Below are 23,586 nucleotides of genomic sequence, written 5' to 3' on the forward strand. Positions count from 1 at the left end.
CTGTACAGCAAAGGGATCCAGTTATACATATGTATACATTCTTTTTCTCACATTATCTTCTATCATGCTCCATCACAAGTGATTGGACACAGTTCCCTGTTCTATACAGCAGGACCTCATGGCATATCAGTTCTAAATGTAATAGTCCACATCTACTAACCCCAAACTCCCAGTCCATCCCACTCCCTTCTCCTCAGCCACCATTAATGTAGGCACAGGCTATTGTTGCCGGCCTCTCAGCTCTTCCTTTTTTGTAAAAACAGTTACCTCTTTTCCCTGAGGAAATCCAAACACTGGGTCCGCCCAGGAACCATGGAAGTCACCACATTGTTATCTGGTGTCAGCAGTGCTAGACAATAAATAGTAATTTCTTGTCAGCTGAGCTTTGGGTGGGTGTGTCGGTTTTTCTTGCATCTGTTCAGATATTTTACTTTCTAACTCAGGAGGCTGATAGAGCAACAGGGCACAAAGTGGTGCTTGCATTATATGCGTAATCCTTCATTTGCAATTTCATTTGATTTGGATCTCTCCGTGTTTTCCTGCTGGTCCTGTAGGGTATTTCAGAAATATAATTATGCATGGAAGGCAGACAAGGTTCTAGCTTATTAAAGGTTCCAATGGAATTATCAAAGACAAGGTACTGAATTCTAAGGCACTCAGCTGGAGTGAGACCAGAGCAGAGTGGAAATAGAAGAAATCTGATTTCTGGGCCAAACCCTCTTCTTAGGCACTGAGCTATGCTTTCCCTGAATCAGGACAGGCAGCCCTGTGGCAGATGGTGGGAAGGATACTTTGGGCAATGGGGTGAGTGTTGTGTGTGTGTGCATGCTCAGTGCATGTACATGCTTCTCTGTCCCTAAAATCATTCTTATTGGCATTTTAGATGTGGGGAGGGACTTCTTGTCTCCCACCAAGCTATGAATGGCTATTCCAGAAAGTCTTTCAGCTCTTTCTCTTGAAAAAACCTCAGCTGGGTTATCACTTCAGTGGCCTTGGCCTGTTACTGGGTGGCCAGTTGTTATCTTTAGGTTATTAAACATGTGTACATTTGTATGTACTAAATAGTAAGGCCAGTTTTGTAGGCAAATGGACACATTACTGTTTCAAATCATTTTTGAGCAGCTAGATGGAGGAGTGGTATAAAGAGGTACCAAAGTATAATTTCAAAAAGGTACAGGCATGACTCATATAGATATAGGATCAACACGTGTCATTTATTTAACTCATTGAGATAAGGCTAGTTCAAAGGGAAGTTTGGGAGACTAGGTGTTAATAGGCACTGAGAAAACAATGTTGGAAGAAGATTGTTGGGCTGGATACCAGGCCATTAATGTCCTTCAGGGCATTGAAGCCATAACCTTTGGGGCTGTCCTGTAACAGGAGGCAGAATAGCCCAACACAGGTCATTCGTCTTGGTTTGAATCCCAGCTCTGCAAATGACTTGCTTGTGTGACCCTGGGGGAGTCCCTACCTGCTATGAGCATTGGTTTCCTCATCAGTACAATTAGAGTGACAGTAACCCCCACTGCACATGGATGCGGTGACAGTTGCATGTGAGTTTTGTACATAGCACCTCATAAAGTGCCTGGCACGTAGTAGGTACTCAGTGAACAGGTTATACTATTAAAATAAACCCCATGGATCTGTGGCATTCTCCCTCTGTGGCCTGCCTTTGACCTTGTTGCAAAGATGATTTCTGAAGTTTGATATTGATATGCCCAGTAATCTAAGCCGAGTCCTACCTTTTCCCGTGATCTAGATAAGAAGTGGATCTGGGCAGTTTTCCTTTATTTTCTAACCAGTCAGCCTTGCCCTGAGGGCCTCCTGAGCGCTTTATCAAACAAAATGAAATCTATTTTCTCTGTGCAGTCAGTGTGTCTTGGCAGGTATGAGTCAGCATCCTGTTCAGAATGGCCTCTTGGTTCCTTGCCATGGACAACAAAGATACACATTTTCCATGGAATGCCAGATGTGGAGCTGACTTGGGGTTTCCACCCGCAGAGAGGAGGAGGAAACTCCAGGAGGCTGATTTTGTGGGTTTGGATTCAGCCATTATTTTAGACTGTAAGTGTTCTTTGTTTTAGAAATACAGCTGATGGTTTAAGGGATCCACCACCTCAGAGGTTTCTGCTTGAACCCTGATGTCAGGGGTGCCTTCCTGTGGTGTCACTTGACAGAGCTCCTGCTTCAGGTGACTGGCACTTAGAACAGGGACTGATTCTTCAGGTGCCTCAGTTCTGAAGCATTTCAGAGTGTGGGAAGCATTTTTGGTCCTTAGCTGATAAGGTGAGCTGGCTATTTTCACTCACAGAATAAACGCTTAAAAACTTCTATGCTGTTTCCTGTCAGGAGCCAAATAAATTTGCATTGGAATTCCTCACCAGTCTTGAACATTTTAATTTCTATAAGTATTGAAAAGATATATTTTTAAAAAAATCTACCCCCATCACAGAATTTACTGTGTTCTCACCCACGTCCAGTGGGATTCCTCATCCACATCACTATTTGCCAACGTGGGGCTTTGCTCAGGTGACTTTGTGACCATCCATATCAAACCAAGAGGAATGGGATGGGAAAGAAGATTTTTTTGAGGTTTGTGGGGTTTTATCCTTATGCTTTTGCTCCATCCACACAGTTTTCTTTGTGACCCTTGGCTCTTCCCCTCAGCCGACACTTCCCTTGGGTCTGGAACATGAGATAGGAAAGTGCGAATTCAGGGGGGCAGAGCCTCGTCTGGCGGGTGGGTGCCCGCGCCTACTTCACCTTTGTTAAATGTGGAGCTTTCCTGTTGTCCTGGCCCTCGCTGTGCCTGTGCTGAGGGTGATTGTGCTGACATAGGGAGCTGAGTGTTCACCCCTCATCCTTCAGCTGCATCCTTGGCAGGAGTGGTGAGTAACCGGATGACCCCTGCGGCTTCGACCTGTACTAAACTGTTTTCTGCAGGAATAAGCAGTCTCACCAATTAGAAGAGCAGGTCGAGAGGAAGCAGTGGTGTTCTGAAGATAAGATGGTGAAATCCCACTGGCAGATTGTGCATTCTGGGGTTCCACCATAGGACATGCCTGAAGTGGCTTTGACTGGGCAGTTGATCCTGGGCCTTATGATTTTTGTCCTCTTTGCAGTTCGGTTTGAAACTTGCAGGCAGTGGTGGGGGAGAAACAGCTGATGTAGTGAGACTGTTGGAGGAGGGGGCTTCCACTGGTGGAAATAGCCTCCATTTCATCTCTTTGTAGCTGCTGGCATTAGCATTTGTGTAAGGCATCAGATCCTTCCCTGGTAAGGGTCTCAGCATGCTGAATGCTGCATCACAGCAGGCTGTTTGCTTGGGAAATAATTTAGGTAAAATATACTTAGCTTTCTTCAGACTGTAGTTGTTGCTGCCTCTTAGGTGAGTTTCAGGTTAGCCACCCAGGCTCTTTATGGGGATTTCCAATAATGGGATTGAATTCCCATTCTGTTGGCTGGACTTAGCTGCTATGAACAGAAAGGTTCATTGTTTGACTGCTAAGAGAGGTTTCATTGATTAAGAGCATGAGACGGCCCTGAAGGTTGTGGAATGAGCTCTTCTCAGGTGTTATTTCTTACCTGGGTTATTTGAACAAGGCTAAGCATTTCTTTCCCTAAAATTATAGTTGACCCTGCATCCCAAGGAAGCAGTTAGTAGAAGCGACTTAATAGCCTTTCACCCAGCAGATGTCCAAGGACCTTTCCAGTCCCCACCCATGCATCTCCATGTCTATAAGTGACTCTCTCTATTGGCAATTGGCCGAAATGCTGCTTCCCAGGTCCAAAGCCCACAAGAGACCTTAATCAGATCTCAGCTAGGTCCCAGGTCACTGTGTTTTTAGTAAGTGTCTCATATGATTCTAGCTTCAGTGAGTTCAGGCCCACATTCTGACACAAACACAGCTTTGCATTTGTTTGCAAGGGAGAGTGATTTTTCACAGGTCAGTGTTCTTGGAGTGTGTTCAGGTCAGCAGCCCCAGATTGGTTTCAGGAAATATAAGAGTTAGAATTGGTTTCAGGAAATAGTAGGTTAAGGATGTAATTGTATTTTGTTCTCCAGCATTTTCAGATTTGGGTAAGAAAGTGAAGTATAAAGGGAAAATACAAGTGGTTCTCCTAATAGAAAGTTAGAGCCATAGAATATTGAGGGAGACGCACACACACAGAGCACACATGTGAACAAGTGCCCAGACACATCTGCTAAAGTAGCCTCTCAGCTTTAATGAGTCTGTGAATATATCTATCCTGCCCATAACTAACTGAAGCTAAGTGTAAGTTAAAGCTGGATTTTACATGTTAGTGTTTGTGGAAGCAGAACTGGAGGTCATTCCCTTCCTCATGCAGACATGGTCACTGAGACCCCGGGAGGGCAGAGGCTTCCACACTAACAGTGGCGGAGCTGGGCCTCCATCTCTCTGAGCTTCAGCCTCCCGTCTGTAAACCAGGAAGAGAAAGAACTCACCCCATGGGGCTGTTGTGAGGATTTTAAATAAGATGCTTTGTGTTAGGGTGTTTTGGAAACCAAAGAGAATAATATACATACAGTTGCTATCATGCACATTATGTTCTGTTCTAACTAAAGTATTTAGCATCATGCCAGCGATTGCATGAGGTGAAGTCACTAGTTGAGTCTAGATGGATGATTCTATGTCGTTCATGGTGTATATATTTAAAAATAGCCTTTTAGTGCTCATTAGGATGAATTTGGAAACTATAGATAATCAAAAAGAAGAAAACTTGAAATTATCTATAATCCTATCACTGAGATGATTGCTATTAAAATTTTGGTATAAAGGCACCTACATATTTTCTTACAGATGAGCAGGTTAGACTGGGCATACCATTTTGCAGCTTACTTTTTACTTGACTGTATAGCATGAACATTTTTCCATGTCATTTAATACCTTTTACCATCATTTAAAATGTCTGTATAGTATCCCATTCTATGGACAAAAATATTTATTTAATCAGTCCCTCATTCAACATTTTCCCCTTTTCTTTCTAGCTTTCTTTTTCTTTGTCGTTGTCGTCTTTTTAGGGCTGCACCTGTGGCATATGGAAGTTCCCAGACTAGGGGTCAAATCGGAGCTACAGCTGCCAGCCTACGCCACAGCCACAGCAATGCAGGATCCAAGCTGCATGTACGACCTACAACACAGCTCACGGCAACACTGGATCCTTAACCCACTGAGCAAGGCCAGGGATTGAACCCACAACCTCATGGATACAAGTCGGGTTTGTTACTGCTGAGCCACAATGGGCACTCCTCCCTTTTATTTCTTGATATTATATATAATGCTGAAATAAGCATCCTGGGAACAGTTTCATTATCAGCAAGCAGCTGGTTTTTTGCATTGACGTTGGCTACTCTGAAAATCAGAGCTAAGGGTATAAATGCTGCAGTTAAGATAACTGACAAGCATATTGGTATGAATTCACTTAAAAATGAAGTATATAAATACAAAAATAGATGTTTGTTTTTATACCCCAAAATTCTAACTTTCTGTCTTTGGATCTTTCAAATACATGTGAGAATTTACAATACCTTCTTTGTCAGTCCGTTCATTGCCTCTGCCTCAGAGCATTGCCCTTGGCCCTTTCTGTTACTTTGGGACTCCTGATTTTCTCTAGGCCAGTCTGTCTGCTGTTTGCATGTGACCTTGTAGACTTAGTCACTCTGCTCTCTTACTCAAGAATTAACTCTCCAGAGGTTGAAAAGACTCTTCCTTTTATTAAACAAAGGTCATAATCAGTCTGGAGAAGACACTTTTCACTCTGTGAATTCTTAAAATTGTGCTTTCTTAAGTTAAATGGCATGTTAGGAGTATTTTTGATAGAAAATTGGAAACTTTCAGATACCAGGAGGCATTGCTTATCTTTGTAAATACACATGTTCCAATTAAAATAGGTACTAAAATATTTTGTGGCACTTCAAAACTCCCAATTTAGATTTAATTTAGATTAAAACACTTACTCTTTTTAATAAAGTTATAAAATTGATTATTAAAATTGCCTATTGAAGATTAAAAGCAGTGGATCGTTTATTTTCCTTACAAAACAATTTAGTCTTCAGTAAGTATGATTGTATTAATCAATTATGCTATTAAAATACAACTGCCATATTAAATCTGACTCATTTGTCATGACAGTTTCTATAATTATACGAATTATACCTAGCTGCTTATATAGCCATAATCCTGCAATAAATATAAATAATTGTCTCTATTAATTCAGGTCACAGTTACTGTCTATTAAATCTCCAGTTAAATGGCAATTTGGGGACCTTCATTTAAAATCCTCCTAAATCTTCGTGGTTCCATCTGACTGCCAAAGCCCCACTAATGCACCTCCTACTGTTGATTCCAGAAACCAACTTATGAAGAACATATATATTTTTTTATTTTTATTTTTTATTTTTTGTCTTTTTGCCATTTCTTGAATCGCTCCCGCGGCATATGGAGGTTCCCAGGCTAGGGGTCTAATTGGAGCTGTAGCCACCGGCCTACGCCAGAGCCATAGCAACGCGGGATCTGAGCTGTGTCTGCGACCTACACCATAGCTCACGGCAATGCCGGATCCTTAACCCACTGAGCAAGGCCAGGGATCGAACCTGTAACCTCATGGTTCCTAGTCAGATTCGCTAACCACTGTGCCACGATGGGAACTCCATATATTTTTTTAATACAGATATTTTAAAGGTCTATTTAAGCTTGAGGCTTGAGGCTATCAAGAAAAAAAAAAGAAAAGAGGCTGTATATGTTGGGCGGAGAGTGCTGACAAAAAGAGAGAGAACAAAATCTTAATGTCTTGGTATTTCAGTTTGGAGAACAGTATACCTTTTGGGTTGAAAAAATGCTTTAAACCTGCTGCATAAACCCAAAAGACTAGAGCATGTGGTTGAGTAACTGTTCACAACTTGTGTCTTCATAGGTGTGGACGAGGTCACCATCGTCAACATTTTGACCAACCGCAGCAATGAACAGAGACAGGACATTGCCTTTGCCTACCAAAGAAGGACCAAAAAGGTACAGTAGGTTCAGGGATGGAGGGCTTTCCTTGTTGAATTTCAATTCTGTGGCCGCTGTTTTGTTTTTTGTTTTTCTTTTTTTTTTTCTTGAATTCTGGCTCTTACCAGCAAGAGCCTTCTGGAAACCTGGGAGATCCAAGGTTTTTCTGTATATCCTTGTAAGAGTCACAACTCATACATCCATGGCCCCTGGAATGCTTGGTGCTCATCCATGAAGACCGCACCCTCTTCCAACCCAATGTGCAGAGGTGGCACTTCTGGATATAGAAAGAAAGAGAAGAACATCAGTAGCTCTTGTGTATTGAAATCTTACCTTGCCCTCTACCTGTAACCATTCGTTTCATCTTTATGACTTCTGCTGGCTCCTGATAAAATGTTTTAATCTTAGGACATTAGCCTCCATTGAGTATTGATCCTGACATGCTCCTCTCGTTCTTAAAAACGAGATTTCCCATACGGAGGTTCCCAGGCCAGGGGTTGAATCGGAGCTGTAGTCCCTGGCCTATGCCACAGCCAAAGCAATGTCAGATCTGAGCCATGTCTGCGACCTACACCACAGCTCATAGCAATGCCAGATCCTTAACCCACTGAGTGAGGCCAGGGATTGAACCTGCGCCCTCAGATTCCTTTCCACTGAGCCACGACAGGAACTCCTGTCCTACTGGTTCTTGATGTCCCCCAGCCTTGGATTCTTAAGAGTTTTGCAGCCACCAGGCTTAGTGAATAGTTCATTTGCTCTCTCAGGCTATCTTCAACCTGCCATGTGCCCGCTCATTCAAAGGCCTTGTGTGTGCATCTTCCTTTTGCTTGTCCACTCGCGGTTAAGGAACAGCCCAGTACTTGTTCATCCTTTATTTTGTTGCAGTGTTGGGAAATTTTATTTTTAAGGACAGACGGCTTTATTTTTAACTTTCTACTATTAAAAGCATTTGATTTATTCTTGGATGGTGCAGTAAGTGTGGCTTCCTGCAGTTCCCATTTGACTTACGGCTTTCACTTGTAGCCACAGTGGCGGTGAGCTGAAAGGATTCTAGAAAAGATGTTTCTGCAGTTGGGGTGCACGTGACCACCAGGGTCCTGGGAGCTGCCATTTAAGCCCTGCTATAACTCCCTCCCCCATCTCTCGACACAGTTGGAAACGACATAAATAGGAAAGCATCTGGCTTCTTTCCTCTCGTGGGCATCAAAATTCTTCTTCCAGCAGTGAGGCATGGAGGGGAGTGTTTTATTTCTCCAGTTTCTCCAGAGGATCTGTGAGCTGGTAGAGTTGAGTTGCACTTGGGGCAGAAGGCCCCTCACCTCTTCAGACAGTGCACCTGTGATTGTTCCTTCAGCTGACTTGCAGGGTGTGGATGCACAAATGTCCACAGATACAAGAAAGCCCAGTCTCAACTTCAGATGAGATAAATGGAGAACAAACCTAAATGGAGAACAAACCTCTCTCCTCCCCTGTCAGAGGAAGATATTACCGAATCCTGGTGGGCTTGGCGACCTCACAGCCTTGCTGTGGGTTGAGGGGACAATTCACTGTCCTACTGGGTCTTTTTTTGGGTCTTTTTAGGGCCGCACCCATGGCATATGGAGGTTCCCAGGCCAGGGGTCAAATCAGAGCTGTAGTCCCTGGCCTGTGCCACAGCCACAGTAACGTCAGATCTGAGCTGTGTCTGCGACCTGCGCCACAGCTCATGGCAGTGCCGGATCCTTAATCTACTGAGCAAGGCCAGGGATCAAACCTGCGCCCTCATGGATAATAGTCAGATTCCTTTCCACTGAGCCATGACAGGAACTCCTGTCCTACTGGTTCTTGATGTCCCCTAGCTGTGGGCTAAGCGGGACCACATTTTAAAGAAAGATGGATAAACTACTTGAGTTACTTTCTGAGGGCAATCCTGAAAGCAGAGCCTTATTGTTTGCATAACAAAGGAGTAAGCCCTATGTGGTAGATACTTTACCAGTAGGGACTGGGGATTCCTGGGTGAGGGGCATGAACAGCCTGGGCACAGCTAGAAGTGGAGGGGAGAGGAGAGGATTGATGTTATGTTTCTTTTGTGTTTGAGAAAATGCCAGATGCCAGGTTTCTCCGTTTAAGGAATGGTCATGTTTTATTTATCAAGCATTTCTGGAATTGCCGCTAAGTGCAAAGCCCTGTGTATGACATTATGAGAAGCAGGAAGTCGACTGCCCATCAGGAGTTTATTATAGAAATGGAAAAAGTCAGTAGCTGCCCAAATGCTATTTGAGGTTTGAACAGAGAATAGGTAGAGGGGAGTGTCAAAGGTAGGCTAAGTTTGGAATTCCCTAACCTCCAAGTTCCACATTGGAAACTTGGTGCTTAAATGGAAGGCGTTGCTTTTAAAGGCCCTTCCTAAGTGCTATGTGTTACTAGGACTATGGAAGCAGGAGAGAGTAGGTGATGAAAAGTGTTGGGCCAGACAGCTTCTGAGATCCAACTCAATCCGTGACGTCTAGGAATGATTTGAGAAGACTGTCCCTGAAGCAGGCTATACCTCACCTCTTAGAGCCTGGAAATATCTCCAGGGGCTGAACATCATAGATGCTATGGGTGCTGCTGGGAGGTCAGGAGAGAAAGAAAACAGAGGAGGGGGGAGAAGTGAAAAGAAAGAAGATAATTACAACAGGCGGGTTCAGTCATCACTCAGTGCCCATGATTTATAGGATGGTTACTCTCTGACAAAGCACCTGTAAAAGCCACATCTATCCTGCCTGTGTGGATGCTGGCTCCATCCTCTGACCTAAAATCTGTCAGTGGATCTTAATGGTGACTGTGGAACCTTTAAGAAACAGTAAGCAGCAGGGAAGTCAGGGGGTACCTGAGGACTTCAGTCTTCTCCATCTCCATCCAGACCATTCCAGTTTGGTACGGAAAACAGATGTTCTCTCAGACTTCAGTGGAGTGTTTTGCATAGGAAAGCTTCGCAAGCCCACTTCCAGTCATGTGGGGGCCACTTTCTGGAGCCACCCTTGTGGCACAGCTGCATAAAGTCTTTTCCAAGAGGATATCCCCGGGCCACGTGGGCTCTGCTTCCTGGGAGGCTGCCCACTCTAAGCACCTCCTTCTTATTTATTTATTTTTGCCTTTTTCTAGGGCTGCTCCCGTGGTCTATGGAGGTTCCCAGGCTAGGGGGTCTAATCGGTATCCCCTGGCATATATGCTACAGCCACAGAATCCAAGCCGTGTCTGTGACCCACACTATAGCTCACAGCAACGCCGGATCCTTAACCCACTGAGCAAGGCTAGGGATCAAACCTGCAACCTCATGGTTCCTAGTTGGATTCGTTAACCACTGTGCCACGACGGGAACTTCTAAGCACCTCCTTCTTAGCAGGGGCCTTGACCTTGGACAGACAGTGCCCTGGCTTCCACAGACTATTGTCATGTGCACGTGTTGTGTTATTTGTAACCTGCACTCATGCATAGCTTTCTGAGGCATTATATAGACTGCTCCAGGTTCCTTTTAGTGACTGGGGGAGAAGGCGGACTCGGCTTGAATTTTAAAGGATTTTGTCGAAGCAGAGTCTGATCTTTCATTTTCTGACACCTGGGGCAGCCGAAGGGCATGCTGTCGAAGGATAGATAACTTTGACCCAATACTCTAGAGCTGTCAAAAAAACCACAACCTGCTTTACAAACACATGCCTCTGCAAAAGGGAATACTGGTTACCCACCAAGTTTTCCATGTTCTTGCCTGTTTTTCTGAAGGAACTTGCATCAGCGCTGAAGTCAGCCTTGTCCGGCCACCTGGAGACAGTGATTTTGGGCCTATTGAAAACACCTGCTCAGTATGACGCTTCCGAGCTGAAAGCCTCCATGAAGGTAAACACGTGTGAAATGCAATCTCTGTCAAATCTGCCATTAATATTTGCGAATTACAGCTTTCGGAGTGTAATTAGGTGATTTTCAGTTTTGTTGAATTCTCATTTGGAATCTTTTTTTAAAAAATTTTTTTTGCGTGAACTGAAGCTATAAGTCTCAGGATTTGTACCAAAAATATTTCAATTCCTTTTTTTAAGACTGTAAAGAAATTTCATGATGCAGAGAAGTCAGTTACCAGCTGCTACTGCTTGGCACCTGGGCAATCGGAATACCATTTGGAAAAACTACTTCCTTGATTACACTTCCTCCTTAAAAAAGATTTGTTGTGATATGAAGGCAAAAGTAAAACTCATAGCTTTTGTTAAGTGAAGCTTCACAAAATTCTGCTGTTGCTCTTTGCTGTTTCTTCTTCGGACCTTCTCCTTGCTGATCTCATTGTTGGGCTGAAATTCCAGCCAAAACCAGAACATCACAGTGCATAGAAAGGGTTATTTCAGATTATGAATGGTACCTGTGTTTTTTTCAGAGTGTCAAAGCACATACTATTCTGTCTTGTCTGTATTTTGTAGTTATTTTGAACATGGATTTTTTTGGGTTAAATTAGATAGTTGAAAACTCCAGGTTGGAAATTGCCCTGAATTTTAATACTTGGTGAAGATACCAAGTATTATATAAATGTAATAAATACATAAACATAAATGCATGTTACAGCAGAGCCCAGAACCCTTTTCCTGAGTGTGCCTGTAACATTTTGAATAATCTGACACTGCCCTCTGCTGGTAAAACTGGGTAAAGCCTCCGTGTGGGAAGGAAAGCTGTAATTCTGATTTTTTTATCTAAGTCAGTGTGTTTTCTGTGATGCCACCATTTCTTTTTCTTTCTTTTTTTTTCTTTTTTTTTCCTTTTTAGGGCTGAACCCACAGCATATGGAAGTTCCCAGGCTAGGGGTCCAATCGGAGCTGTAGCCTCCAGCCTCTGCCGGAGCCACCACATGTCTGTGATCCGAACCACGTCTGCGACCTACACCACAGCTCACAGCAACGCTGGATCCTTAACCCACTGAGCGAGGCCAGGGATCGAACCTGCATCCTCATGGATGCTAGTGGGGTTCGTTAACCGCTGAGCCATGACAGGAACTCCCCACCATTTCTGAATTATGAAGAGGCCAAGCTGTAAGCCTGTCACCAGAGCTAATGTCACAGTTCAGTTGTCATCCCTCCACAGAGCACCTCATGAGGGAGGCAGTTTCCCAGCAGGCATTTCCAGGGGCCAGAAGTTGATAGCTCAGGACTGCTGAAAGCTTTGCTTTGAAATCTCTTCCTTCAGCCCTCCAGCTTAGCCCAATCTGTGCTCAGTTCCTCTGAGCAGACTTTGAGTTTCCTAAGGAGGCTGTATTGCAGGGAGAGTACAGTGAAGAATGAGACAGTGTCAGCAACACGTAATGATCCTGCTTGATAAAAAGAACACTGAAGACACTCAGTCTGGGGACCTCTGGAGCCTGGATGGGCCAGCCCCTCCCAGGTTTCTTCTGACCATCATCACTTCAGATCAGTTTATCCTATTTTCACCAAGACTCCATTTAATTGTGATTTGTGCAGTTTTACTAGTATCTGTTACTAGGTATTAGTGGCTTGAAACAGACCTGTCACCATTGTAGGCTATGTAATTGGGCCCAATGAAAGGTGCTTTGACTGCTAAGTCTTTGACCTTGTGCCAGCTCGTCCATTAGCTATCACAGCTGAATACCCTTCTGAAATCCATAAAGCTTGGAGTGCCATTAACTGAACTATGCTTTAAAAAAAAATCAGTTTTGACTTCTGGCAATACCAGTGGCGATATTTGCCATATGTCACAGTAGACGGTGCCCTTGTGATGGGAATTGTGGACAGTCTGTGGTGAGCTTGGGCCAAGGTCGAAATTGCCAGGGTCACCTTTAAATATAGAGGAAAAATGCTCTTAGAATTCTCTGATAGTAACATGGGTATGTCAGTGAGAGAAGGAAACAAATCTTATTTTGCTCTGCTTGTTTTACGTTTCAACAACATCAGGATATAGCATTTCTTCCAATGCTTGAGTTGTTTTTAGACAATCATCCTTGTGGTTGAAAAACTGCCCCTAAAATATTTGAAGAAGCTTGGTAGTCACTTTACAATATTTGCGTAGAATGTTGTGTGGATGTTTTGCTCAGAGGGAAGAAAACTTGGCTTTGCCAACACCTCTACATCATGATTAAAAACTCTGGGAGAAGAGGCCTTTACTCATAGATCAGATGAGAATAAAATTCAGAATTAACCATTAACCTGAGGCTTAGCTTATATTACACAAACCACTTTTTTAGGGGCATATGAACTCTAATAAGTTTAATTAATAGCTGACATACTTTTCATGTGGATAAGTAAGTTTCTTATTGTATTAACACCTTATAATTGATTTACATTTTAAACAGTTGTAATTCTACTTAGTTCAAAGTGCTATTTCCATATTCGGAAAGACAAGTATTAAAGAATCCTGATTATTAAATCTTGACTTTGATCATGAAGCCAGCTTTGAAATACATGTTTCATTGAGTCCTTTCAAGCTATCTGGCACGCCAGCTCAAAAGTGTATATATTAAATTTGAATACATCACCTATCGAATTCTTATTCCTTAATAAAGTGCTGGTGTCTAGGTTTATTTGCCACTTCATTATTTCCTTTTGCTTCCCTAAAATGCCCTAAGAGTGCGTAGTAATCAAGCAAAAATGGACGTGCAAGAATGAAATTTTTAACATTAACTCAATTTTACATTTCAAAGAGGTAGAGCTAAAAATTTTATCTCATCTGTACCTTTCCTTCGTAAAAGGCTTATTTCATTCTAATGATGCTGTCTGTAAATGACAGCATAAAATCTGTATATTCCTTTATTTTCAATTACTGAGCAGAATTGTATAACGAAATTATTTCTCATCTATTAAAATAATGGCTGATTATTAGAGATCTTGGAAAATAAAGATAGGAAGAAGATAAAATTACTCATTTTATAAATTCATCACCGAAAAGCAACCACCTTTAACATTTTTGTGTTTTATATTACTGTCTCTTACCATTTCAGTATATATTTATATACAGTGGAGAAAAAATTTTTTTATCATAGTTGAGGTAAAAAAAAACCATGTCATGATAGATAGGTTAAAAATGTTTGTTTTCCTCTCCCTTAAAGGATGGATTTCCCATCATGGCACGGTGGAAATGAATCTGACTAGGAACCAAGAGGTTGCGGGTTCCATCCCTGGCCTCGCTCAGTGGGTTAAGGATCTGGCGTTGCCAAGAGCTGTGGTGTAGGTTGCAGACGTGGCTTGGATCCTGCATTGCTGTGGCTGTGGTGTAGGCCGACAGCCATAGCTCCAATTGGACCCCTAGCCTGGGAACCTCCATATGCCATGGGTGCGACCCTAAAAAGCAAAAAAAAAAAAAAAAAAAAAAAAAAAAAGAGGTACAGGATACTACCATCCAGTAAAGGAATAAAGCATCCAAGGCAAGGAAGAACATAAGGAAGTGTTCACCGTATGTGAACCCATTCCTGTATTTAATAAGTATGTATTGAGTGCCTATTTTGTGCCAACAATTGTTCTAGATGTTGGGTATATTGATGTAAACAAAGAAAACAACAAAAAGCCCTGTATGTGCGTACCTGACATTGTAGTAGAGAGAGGGAGAGAGACAATAAATAAATAAATAAATAAAAGTCATTTAACCCATCCTATATTCTGGTGAAGCAGTTTTTACAGGACTAAACTAAGTTTACTTTGAGCCGAGGAACACAGTAGAGACCCCTCAGGAGGAAGGTGAGAAGGTGCGCTGCAGACCTAACCTGTGGTTGCAGTTTACCTGATTGAGGTCAGGGAAGTGGGCTAATGGCCAGGAGGCCTTTGCCTGCTGAGGTCTGCATTGCCTGCTTCACAGGGCCTGGGGACTGACGAGGACTCCCTCATTGAGATCATCTGCTCAAGGACCAACCAGGAGCTGCAGGAAATTAACAGAGTCTACAAGGAGAGTGAGTAGCCCGAGTTCTGTGCCCCACCCTCTGGGCCCAGTTTCCGTGACGTGAGCCTGGCTCCCTGGGCTGGTGTTCAGGGTGGGAAGCCTGGGTTACGTACCCAGAAACGCCTGCCACCCGGACCGTCCAGGGTTTGCAATGGTCCAGGTCCCTCTCTTCCATCTCTTGGTGATTTCACTCCTCTAGAACTAATGCAAAAGAGTATACAGGAAAGAAAGCAGAACAAAATTTTTTTTTTTAGGAAAAAATCTGATGGGGAGGAGTAGAAAGTCCTCCATAGATTTCATGTATTGGATGCTGTCCAGTTTCTACTAAGGAGGTGCCCAGTTCTGCTTAGTTTCTACTAAGGAGGTGCCCAGCTCAACTCTGGGTCACTGTTGCAAGAGGCACGTGGCCCTGTGTGCAACAAGCAGTACAGGAGGCTGAGGGTGAAGGTGGAATAAATGGTTCAGCTGGTGTGTGAGTGTGAGAGTGTGTGTGTGTGTGTGTGTAACTGCATTTCTGCATAGGTACCAATTTGAATAATCAAGTACAAATTCATTCAAAAGTAACTCTTTAATGCTTACTAGTTTTTGTCATTGTGCATTTTCTCAATCAGTACATAATAAAAAAAAAATTGCGTGTGTGTGTGGATATAGTCCTCCAAATTTTTTGGCGTTCCAAATAAGTGTTTATAGTCAAGGAGTTTGGGAGCCGGTATTTTAGCTACGCAAGAGTTCACTGGTCAGAGGTGAGCTTGAGGCTCCCCAGTCTGATCCTGCTGGAGGTGCCCCTTGTCACTGATAATAACACTGGTTCTGATGTTATGTGAGGGAAAATCACCCTAGAGAATTCACCCTTGTGCTGCCACAGCTGTTTCTGCCTCTCAGAGGCTTCGTGGGCAGGGATATGTGGGATGGGTGGCTGGCTGGGTGCACAGGCAGGAAGCATTAAACCAGATGTATTGTTTTCCAAGTGTACAAGACTGATCTGGAAAAGGACATCATTTCCGACACATCTGGCGACTTCCGCAAGCTGATGGTTGCCCTGGCCAAGGTTGGTTTCCGGTTTATTTTCTTTGTCCTTTCTTCTTCGTAAGGCAAGTTGCATACCTCATTTTAACTAGGGAGGAAATTAACTCAACCTCTGTGCCTGCATCAGAAATTCAGCTGCATTGTCGGCAGTGGGTTTGCACTGTCACAGCAGAGTTGTCATTTTTCTATAATAGGATTTCTTATCCTGCAAAACCGTATGGTCAGTTGGACTTCGGGGCCAGAGGAGGCAGAGGCAGCTCTCAACTCCTGGCCTGGCTTAAGGTGCCAGCCTTTGTCCTGTGACTCTTTGAAGGGCATTTTTGCCTCCATCTATGGTCACATAGGACCCAGTGGGAGAAACCCTCCTTGTTTCTTTCACCTGCTTTCATGCATGTCTTGAGAGACGGTGTGCCCAGGTAGTGGGTTGCCTGGAGAGAAGGTCTTTGTTTGCTAATCTAACTCATTAATGTGGGTGAAAGCCATGTCCCTTCTGAGCCTGAGTTCTGACCCATGTGCAATGGAATGTCTCTGAGCTCAGGGAGGGAAGAGGAATTTTCCCCAGGAAACTTGAAGACAAATGGTTGGCTGGCATGCTGCATCCAGCGCACGACCTTCTCCATCACTGTAACAGCTCCATCCCATCCCCACCCCCCAGCTCTCTCCTCTTCCACGTGCCCTGCATACCGCCACACATTCATCTTTTTGAAATCCACTTGCACCATGTTACTTACCTGATCAAAACTCATTTCTGCTGCATCAGATCCAAACTCTCAAGTGCCTTTAAGCGTCCTCTGCACCCCGGCCCACCCTAACCTAAGCTTGCTTTCTAGGATTCCTTCCTGCTCACTGTCTCTCCAGCCAGTCAGCACCTCTCTCACTTGTACCCTTCCTCCTGCTCGGAGTGGCTTTCTCTCACTCCCCCTTACAGCCTCTCCTGACACACTGCGGGCGGTGTACCTCGGCTGTGCCCCATTGTCCCTACACTTTGCTGAGCCTTCTGCCTGACAGATTTCACCCTTCTTTGGCGTTTCATGGCAGTTAGAGTCACAGATACTAGTTTACCATTTATCTCATGCTTATTTCTCCATATGGACTGCAAGCTCTCTGAGGGAAGGATCTAAATATTAACGCTTTTTTTTGGAGGGGGGGTAGATTCTGCAAGGTGCTTATTAGCCCAGTATTGGGTAAAAAAGAGGGGGTGCAGCCCTCACCTCACTGCCTCAATTATTTTAACAAACCTTAGTCCTGTCTAGATTTTCAAGTGGGTGTCTATTTGGTAAATTAAATATTGGCTTATGTGAGTTGGGGAGAAGATGACTTTTTCCATTTTAAAATATACAAAGAAATACATCTGATGTTCTTAAGTTTTTATTTATTTTTCCTCTATAGGGTAGAAGAGCAGAGGACGGCTCTGTCATTGATTATGAACTAATTGACCAAGATGCCCGGGTGAGTGCCAGGCTTCTTGGTTTGAGTTTGTATTTTCTGGTCTCTGGATAGTCATTATCCTGTGTAACAAATTTCCTCCAAACTCAATGACTTAAAACAACCAGCATTTATTCTCTCTCGGTTTCTGTGGGTCAGGAATTCGGATGTGGCTTGGCGGGGTGGTTCTGGCTCAGGGCTTCTGAGAGGTTGGAGACAGAATGAATGACCCAGGCTGCATCATCAGAAGGCCTGACAGCCTCAGGAGAACGCACTTCCCAGGTTCCCCATGGCATGACTGTTGGCAGGAGGCCTTAGTATTTTCCACAGGGGCCTTTCTAAGGGGTTGCTTGAGTGTCCTGATGGCATGGCAGCTGGCTCTCCCCAGAGGGGGTGATCCTAGAGAGGAAGCGAGGAGCAAGCCAGGTGCCTTTTAGGACCTGATCTCAAGAGTCACACACTCACTTCTGTCCTGCTCTGTTCATTAGGGATGAGTCTCTATGTCCAGCCTACAGTCCGTGGGAGGGGAAGTAGGCTCTGCTTTGGGCAGGGGGGAATGTCAAAGAATTCACGAGCTTCATTGTCACTTTCTGGGAGCAATAGTGGTGACAGGATATTCCCTTATGATGCGAGTGTTTGTTACAGGATCCATACCTGACCCACAGATGCTCCTTTAGGCTGGTCTGGAGGAACCAGCTTCTGCAGGCTGTGATACGGCTGTGCACGCGCTGTGCATTTGCTACAGAGGAACACTGATAACAACACCGAAAAGTGGAAGGAGATGGCAGAGGCCCAGCCAGGGGGAGGGAGGCTTCCTGCCCTTTGTGATGGGGCAACAGGGAGATGCAAAGGCCTTTTCCCTTTTTATGCCTGAATAGAACTTCTGCTGGTTCTTGTCCCGTCATCACTGAGAACAGTCTATGATACCGATTCTTATCGCCATGAACCCAGGCCTCTTCCCCAGAGGGTCAAGTGCTACCTCAGAGCATTTCACAAGAGCTGAAGAACAACATTAATTTTCATTCACTTTAGTTTTACAGTTCAGTATGTTTCACCCGGCACGTTTAGCAGGAGATAGGAAAGGGCTTTAAATAAAGAATGGCAGTTGGGTTTTGTAACTCTGAGTATCGGCTTTTGCATAGGCCTTTCTCCCACCCCCTTCTCTGCCATTTTTAGCATTACTTGTAGCCCCTATATTTTCCAGAAACTGAAACTGCTGTTGGACCAGCTTTGATTTTTTTCCTCCAGCTCCGTCCTCTCCTGAGTCTCTGAGCAGCTTGGGGGTGGGTACCTGACCTGGAGCTGTCCTCCGTAGGGGGCCCCCCTGAGTTCCTCTGTGTTGAAAGTGTGGGAGGAGGGCTGCATGTGCTAATGAGCACTGGCTCTCCTGGGTGTGAACAGAAGCTCTTGGTCCTTCTTTCCATGTACAGGGAACAACATCAGCATCACGGACAATCTAGTCTCATGCTGTTATGTCTGTGCCTCCTGAAGCCTGGCCTAGATTAAGACTTTTGACCTAAATAGTGCCTTTGTACCCGTTTCTGCAGTGCAGTATTTTTGAATGCATGGGTTTTCATGACATGTTTTTAATGGCCTTGCTCTGGATTGCGTAGTCAACTTTCCCGGTTGGTTGTGCTTGTAGGATCTCTATGATGCCGGCGTGAAGAGGAAAGGAACTGATGTTCCCAAGTGGATCAGTATCATGACTGAGCGGAGTGTGTGTCACCTCCAGAAAGGTGGGTGCTGTGCTGGGAAGGTCTTAGAGGTGGGCCCACTGGGTGTCTCTCAGGGCTCTCTCATCTGCAAAAACCCTCCACTTTGCACCCATTTTCCCTCACCGAATCTATTCATACTTTTTTTTTCCATTTTAGACCCTTTCTTCCCTTAAATATTCGGTGCTTTGGAGTGCTGCCTCTTGTCTGGATTATTTTATCCTGCCGTATTTGTTAAAATAATGGACAATTCTGTGTGCTCTGTAGTGTTTCTCCTGGCCCAGATAAAATGAGTTCTGCTCAGGAGAGATGAAGATAATACACGGCCTGGGCAGTGCCATTCAGGACAAATGCCTGGTATGGCTCTCCTGGGGCAGCTGGTACAGTGTTAGCTCTGGTCTACATGGCAGTCCCTAACCCTCTAGGATGCTCTAATTGTCCTTTGTATGTGTATGTGAGATGCAGGACCATGCAGGTGACCATGGATGTCTTTGACTAGTGACTCTGTCATAGTAGTTATTTGTTGCCTTTTTTTTTTAAAGTATTTGAAAGGTACAAGAGCTACAGCCCCTATGACATGCTGGAGAGCATCAAGAAGGAGGTCAAAGGAGACCTGGAAAATGCTTTCCTGAACCTGGGTAAGCACGTGTAGCCCCCCTGGTGCACATCAGCTTTCGGTCAACTGCTGAAGCAACGTAACAAATGGCCGTCCTGTCCATTTAGGGAGGTTTGGCTTCTTTACAGATTTGGATAGTTTCATAATCTTCACTGCGTGAATTTAAGATTCAGAACTGAAGAAGTGCTTATGTCGGTAGAAAGGAAAGCTGCCCAGGAGGAATAACATGATCAGAGGAAGGGTTCTCTCCATTGGGGGCCCTCTCATATCTGTTTGGGTTTCTATGACCTCAGAGTCCCTTGGTTTAAAACCACAGTGGGCTGAGTGTTTCAGGGGGATCCCTGGTTTTCCCCTGGCGTTTTCCATTTTGCAGCCTCTTCCTATTATGTCAGGTCATCTGCTTGTGCCCTGGTCAGGGTTTCACTCCCCAATTGGTGGAGGAGAGGGGAGTTGCCAGCCCTTTTCTTCTTCTCTCCACAGTCCAGTGCATTCAGAACAAGCCACTGTATTTTGCTGACAGACTGTACGACTCCATGAAGGTAAGGGCAGCCAGCCGAGAGGTCCATGCTCCACACCAGGCTTTTCTTCTTTGGGGCCCCAACCTAAATCTCCTAAATAGTGGATGGAGGAAGGGACACCACTGCCCGGGCTGTGTTGTAACTGACGGGTGAGAGAACCACAGATCTGCCTTCTGTTTCTCCCAGCTGCTTGAACACGTGTTTGTACACAGGTCGAAAGCAAAGTGCCATGGGAGAGAGAATGCCAGATGGTACTCATGGCAGATCCCTGCTCAGATTTCTCAGAGCTTCCCTCCTGGTATCCCTGATTAAGGACAAGCAGGAACAGAGAGGTTATTAAGCAACCAGTATGCATTCGGCACTGGGCTGCTTACTGTATCTTAAATCATTACCAAAAATCCGATAAGGCCTGTGTGATTCTTTTCTTTCTACAGGAGGAGGAGAGTAGAGTTTTGGCTTGCTTGAGGGTACACAGTCAGATTTAGACTTGGGGATCTATCTGACTTCAAAGCCAGCCCTGTAACTCTCCCGTTTTTGTTTTTTTTGTTTTTTTGTTTGTTTTTTTTAGGGCCACACCTGTGGCATATGGAGGTTCCCAGGCTAGGAAATGAATTGGAGCTGTAGCCGCCAGCCTACTCCACAGCCACAACAGCACCGGATCCTTAATCCACTGAGTGAGGCCAGGGATCGAACCTGCCTCCTCATGGATGCTAGTCAGATTCATTTCTGCTGCGCCACGACGGGAACTCTGCAGCTCTCCCTTAAATGGACCATCTTGTCCCGTGGTCCTCTCCTGTTTTCCACGCCTCAAATGTGCCTTGTGCTTTCAGGCTTCCAGGCCCTTGCCGCTTTTTCCTGGATAACCCCCTTGTCCACACTGCCCCTCTCCCGTCTGCCCTCGGGCTCCATGTCACACAGGGCCCCCCCTCCCAGGTGCCTCAGTCTGAGGCTCTAGAAGTCAACTCAGTGGTCCTCTGCTTATAGCATTCAGAAGGGCACAGAGCCATGGCGAAAACGTGGCCCGTGCTCTCTGAGCCCCCAGGAGCCAGGAACTTTGTATGTGTACGTATGTGAACACCTACACTTCTTGAACTGAGCCTTGCGGTAGTTAGTGCTCAGCTCCCATTTAGTGAACGCACAGTGTGCAGGTTGTGCCGATCTCACGCCGGTGTCTTTGGAATTCCAAGATCCTCATTGCTCTTGAGGGAGCATTTTGGCTGCTGTGTCTGCTTTCTCTTGGAGGGCAGCATCCAGAACCCAGACCTGTTCCACCTGCCCTCGAACTCCCTAGACTTTCTTCTCAGGATTCATGTTCAGTCGGTGAAATGTAACTTGGACATGCATTTGCCTTTCAGGGCAAGGGCACGCGTGATAAGGTCCTGATTAGGATCATGGTCTCCCGCAGTGAAGTGGACATGTTGAAAATTAGATCTGAATTCAAGAGGAAGTACGGCAAGTCCCTGTACAACTACATCCAGGTAAGGCCGAGGCGCCGTGGCGGCCTCACCTGGCTGTCAGAGGGAGGGGGTCCCAGCAGGTGGGCTGTGGAAACCATGGGAGCATGGTGCTTTTCTTTTTTCTGACTCGCGGGGGAGGAGTTGCTAGTCATCAAGTGTCAAGGATTTATTCTGAAAGGGCCATTTATGGTTTGCCCCAGAATCTTCTAGAATGAGGCCAGTATTTTCTATTCCCCACACCCATTCTATAGTTAGATGATGATTGTTGGTGTCTGTGACTGTGATCCTGCAAAACTAGCCAACAACTTGAAGAGACTCAGATTAATTAAACTGACATTCTGTTCTATATTTCTTGAAACTCCTCTGTGATAAGTCCGGCAATGTGTCCCCACTCAGAGCTCCCATCTCAACCACGGGTTTAGCCTGTCCCCGTTTTGGGGAGATGGAGCACCCATCTACAAGGAGGGGCTGCGTCCACAGTGGTCCCTCGCACTGTGCTTAGTTCAGACAGAGGTTGCAGCCCCCCTTTCTGAAAGATCATTAATATCAAAAATGTGTCAGTGGTTACCAGGGATGAATGTGAAGCTGGGTTTGCTATAGCCAGGTTTAACGTTGAGGGACCATCTTGCCTCTTAGATATTGTTGCCTGACTCGTCAGCTTATTCCCATGTGACCTTAAGCATCCCCAAAACAACACAGTGAGGTAGGGAGGTACCTGGCGTGTCTTCTCTGGAAGGGTGCGGGCCAGGGAGATAAAGTGGTGTGTGCAGGGCCTCAGTGCAAGGAAGGGCAGAAGGGTGCTATACTTACCATCCATCCTTTTTTTTTTTTTTTTAATCTTTTTAGGGCTGCACTTGTGGCATATGGAGGTTCCCAGGCTAGGGGTTGAATTGAAGCTGTAACTGCTGGCCTACACCACAGCCACAGCAGCATGGGATCTGAACTGCATCTTTGACCTACACCACAGCTCATGACAATGCCAGATCCTTAACCCACTGAGGGAGGCCAGGGATCGAACCTGCATCCTCATGGGTGCTGGTCAGATTTGTTTCTGCTGAGCCACGACAGGACCTCCTGATCACTTACCATCTTAATCCTCAGGACCTTGTGGTAATAATCTCTCCGGTCCACACGGCCTGCGGGTCCTCTCATGGTTTAGGTGTGTCTGGGCAGGTCCTGCAGAGGCTCCCTGTGCTGTGGGCTTGCCTGTCTGTTACTGCAGAGTTTGGGTCATTCTCCTGACCCTGAATTTCTTTTCTCTCCTTGGCCATTTGTAGCAAGACACCAAGGGCGACTACCAGAAAGCGCTGCTGTACCTGTGTGGTGGGGATGACTGAAGCCTGCGACAGCACTCACGTCCAGGTTGGGCGCTCCTGTGTCCCCAGCGAACAGTTACACGATCAGCTTGCGACTAACTGCACCCCATGCCTATCCCTGGAGGACGGCCTTAGTGTCACCCGCCCCTCCCACGCCATCCTTGTCTAGTTGCCTGGCTTTCTCCTCTAGTCTCTACTTTTAGCCAAAGAAATGAACACTCCCAGGAGCTGGAAGTGAAATCTATGATGTGAAACACTTTGCCTCTTGTGTATTGTGTCATAAACAGATGAATAAACTGAATTTTTACTTTAGGAACAAGCGCGTTGTTCGTCTTGCTCATGATTTAAGTATTTCCAAACCAAACATGTTTAAGGGTTGTGTTATGTGGCTGATAAGGCTGTGCCTTCGAGGAAGAAAGCTCTAGAATGGAGCTGTCCAATAATTACAGTTGCTGCTACCCAGACATGGCTACTTACATTTGAATTCATTTACATGAAATAATTAAAAATAGAGTTTGTTGTCATGCTATCCACCTTTCAGACACTGTGCACATGTGGTTAGGGCCTGGCACCAGGCAGGCAGAGAGCATTTCCGTTGTAACAGAAGGTTGTTTTGGGCAGCTCT

At 45.1% G+C, this 23,586-nt stretch overlaps 1 protein-coding gene across 6 annotated transcripts in view; it reads left to right on the top strand.

Moving 5' to 3' along the window:
• The window catches only part of ANXA2 (annexin A2), a 46,259-nt gene extending 22,979 nt beyond the window's left edge, over positions 1 to 23,280 (top strand). For 3 of the 6 annotated variants that reach the window (XM_085011018.1, XM_085011014.1, XM_005659537.3), the window contains 10 exons: positions 6,937 to 7,031; positions 10,755 to 10,868; positions 14,811 to 14,901; positions 15,860 to 15,939; positions 17,307 to 17,366; positions 18,985 to 19,078; positions 19,597 to 19,692; positions 20,151 to 20,209; positions 21,544 to 21,666; positions 22,923 to 23,280. In XM_085011018.1, coding sequence (XP_084867144.1) covers positions 6,937 to 7,031; positions 10,755 to 10,868; positions 14,811 to 14,901; positions 15,860 to 15,939; positions 17,307 to 17,366; positions 18,985 to 19,078; positions 19,597 to 19,692; positions 20,151 to 20,209; positions 21,544 to 21,666; positions 22,923 to 22,982 — 872 coding nt within the window. In that variant the 3' untranslated portion in view covers positions 22,983 to 23,280. 6 annotated transcript variants of the gene reach the window in all.
• The last annotated feature ends 306 nt before the right edge of the window (positions 23,281 to 23,586 follow it).

Source organism: Sus scrofa, chromosome 1, assembly GCF_054392235.1.
Source record: "Sus scrofa isolate SSC_HxYL_T2T_F1_AM1 chromosome 1, Sscrofa_HxYL_maternal_Yorkshire_Landrace_v2.0, whole genome shotgun sequence".
In the NCBI taxonomy this organism is placed as follows: Eukaryota; Metazoa; Chordata; class Mammalia; order Artiodactyla; family Suidae; genus Sus; species Sus scrofa.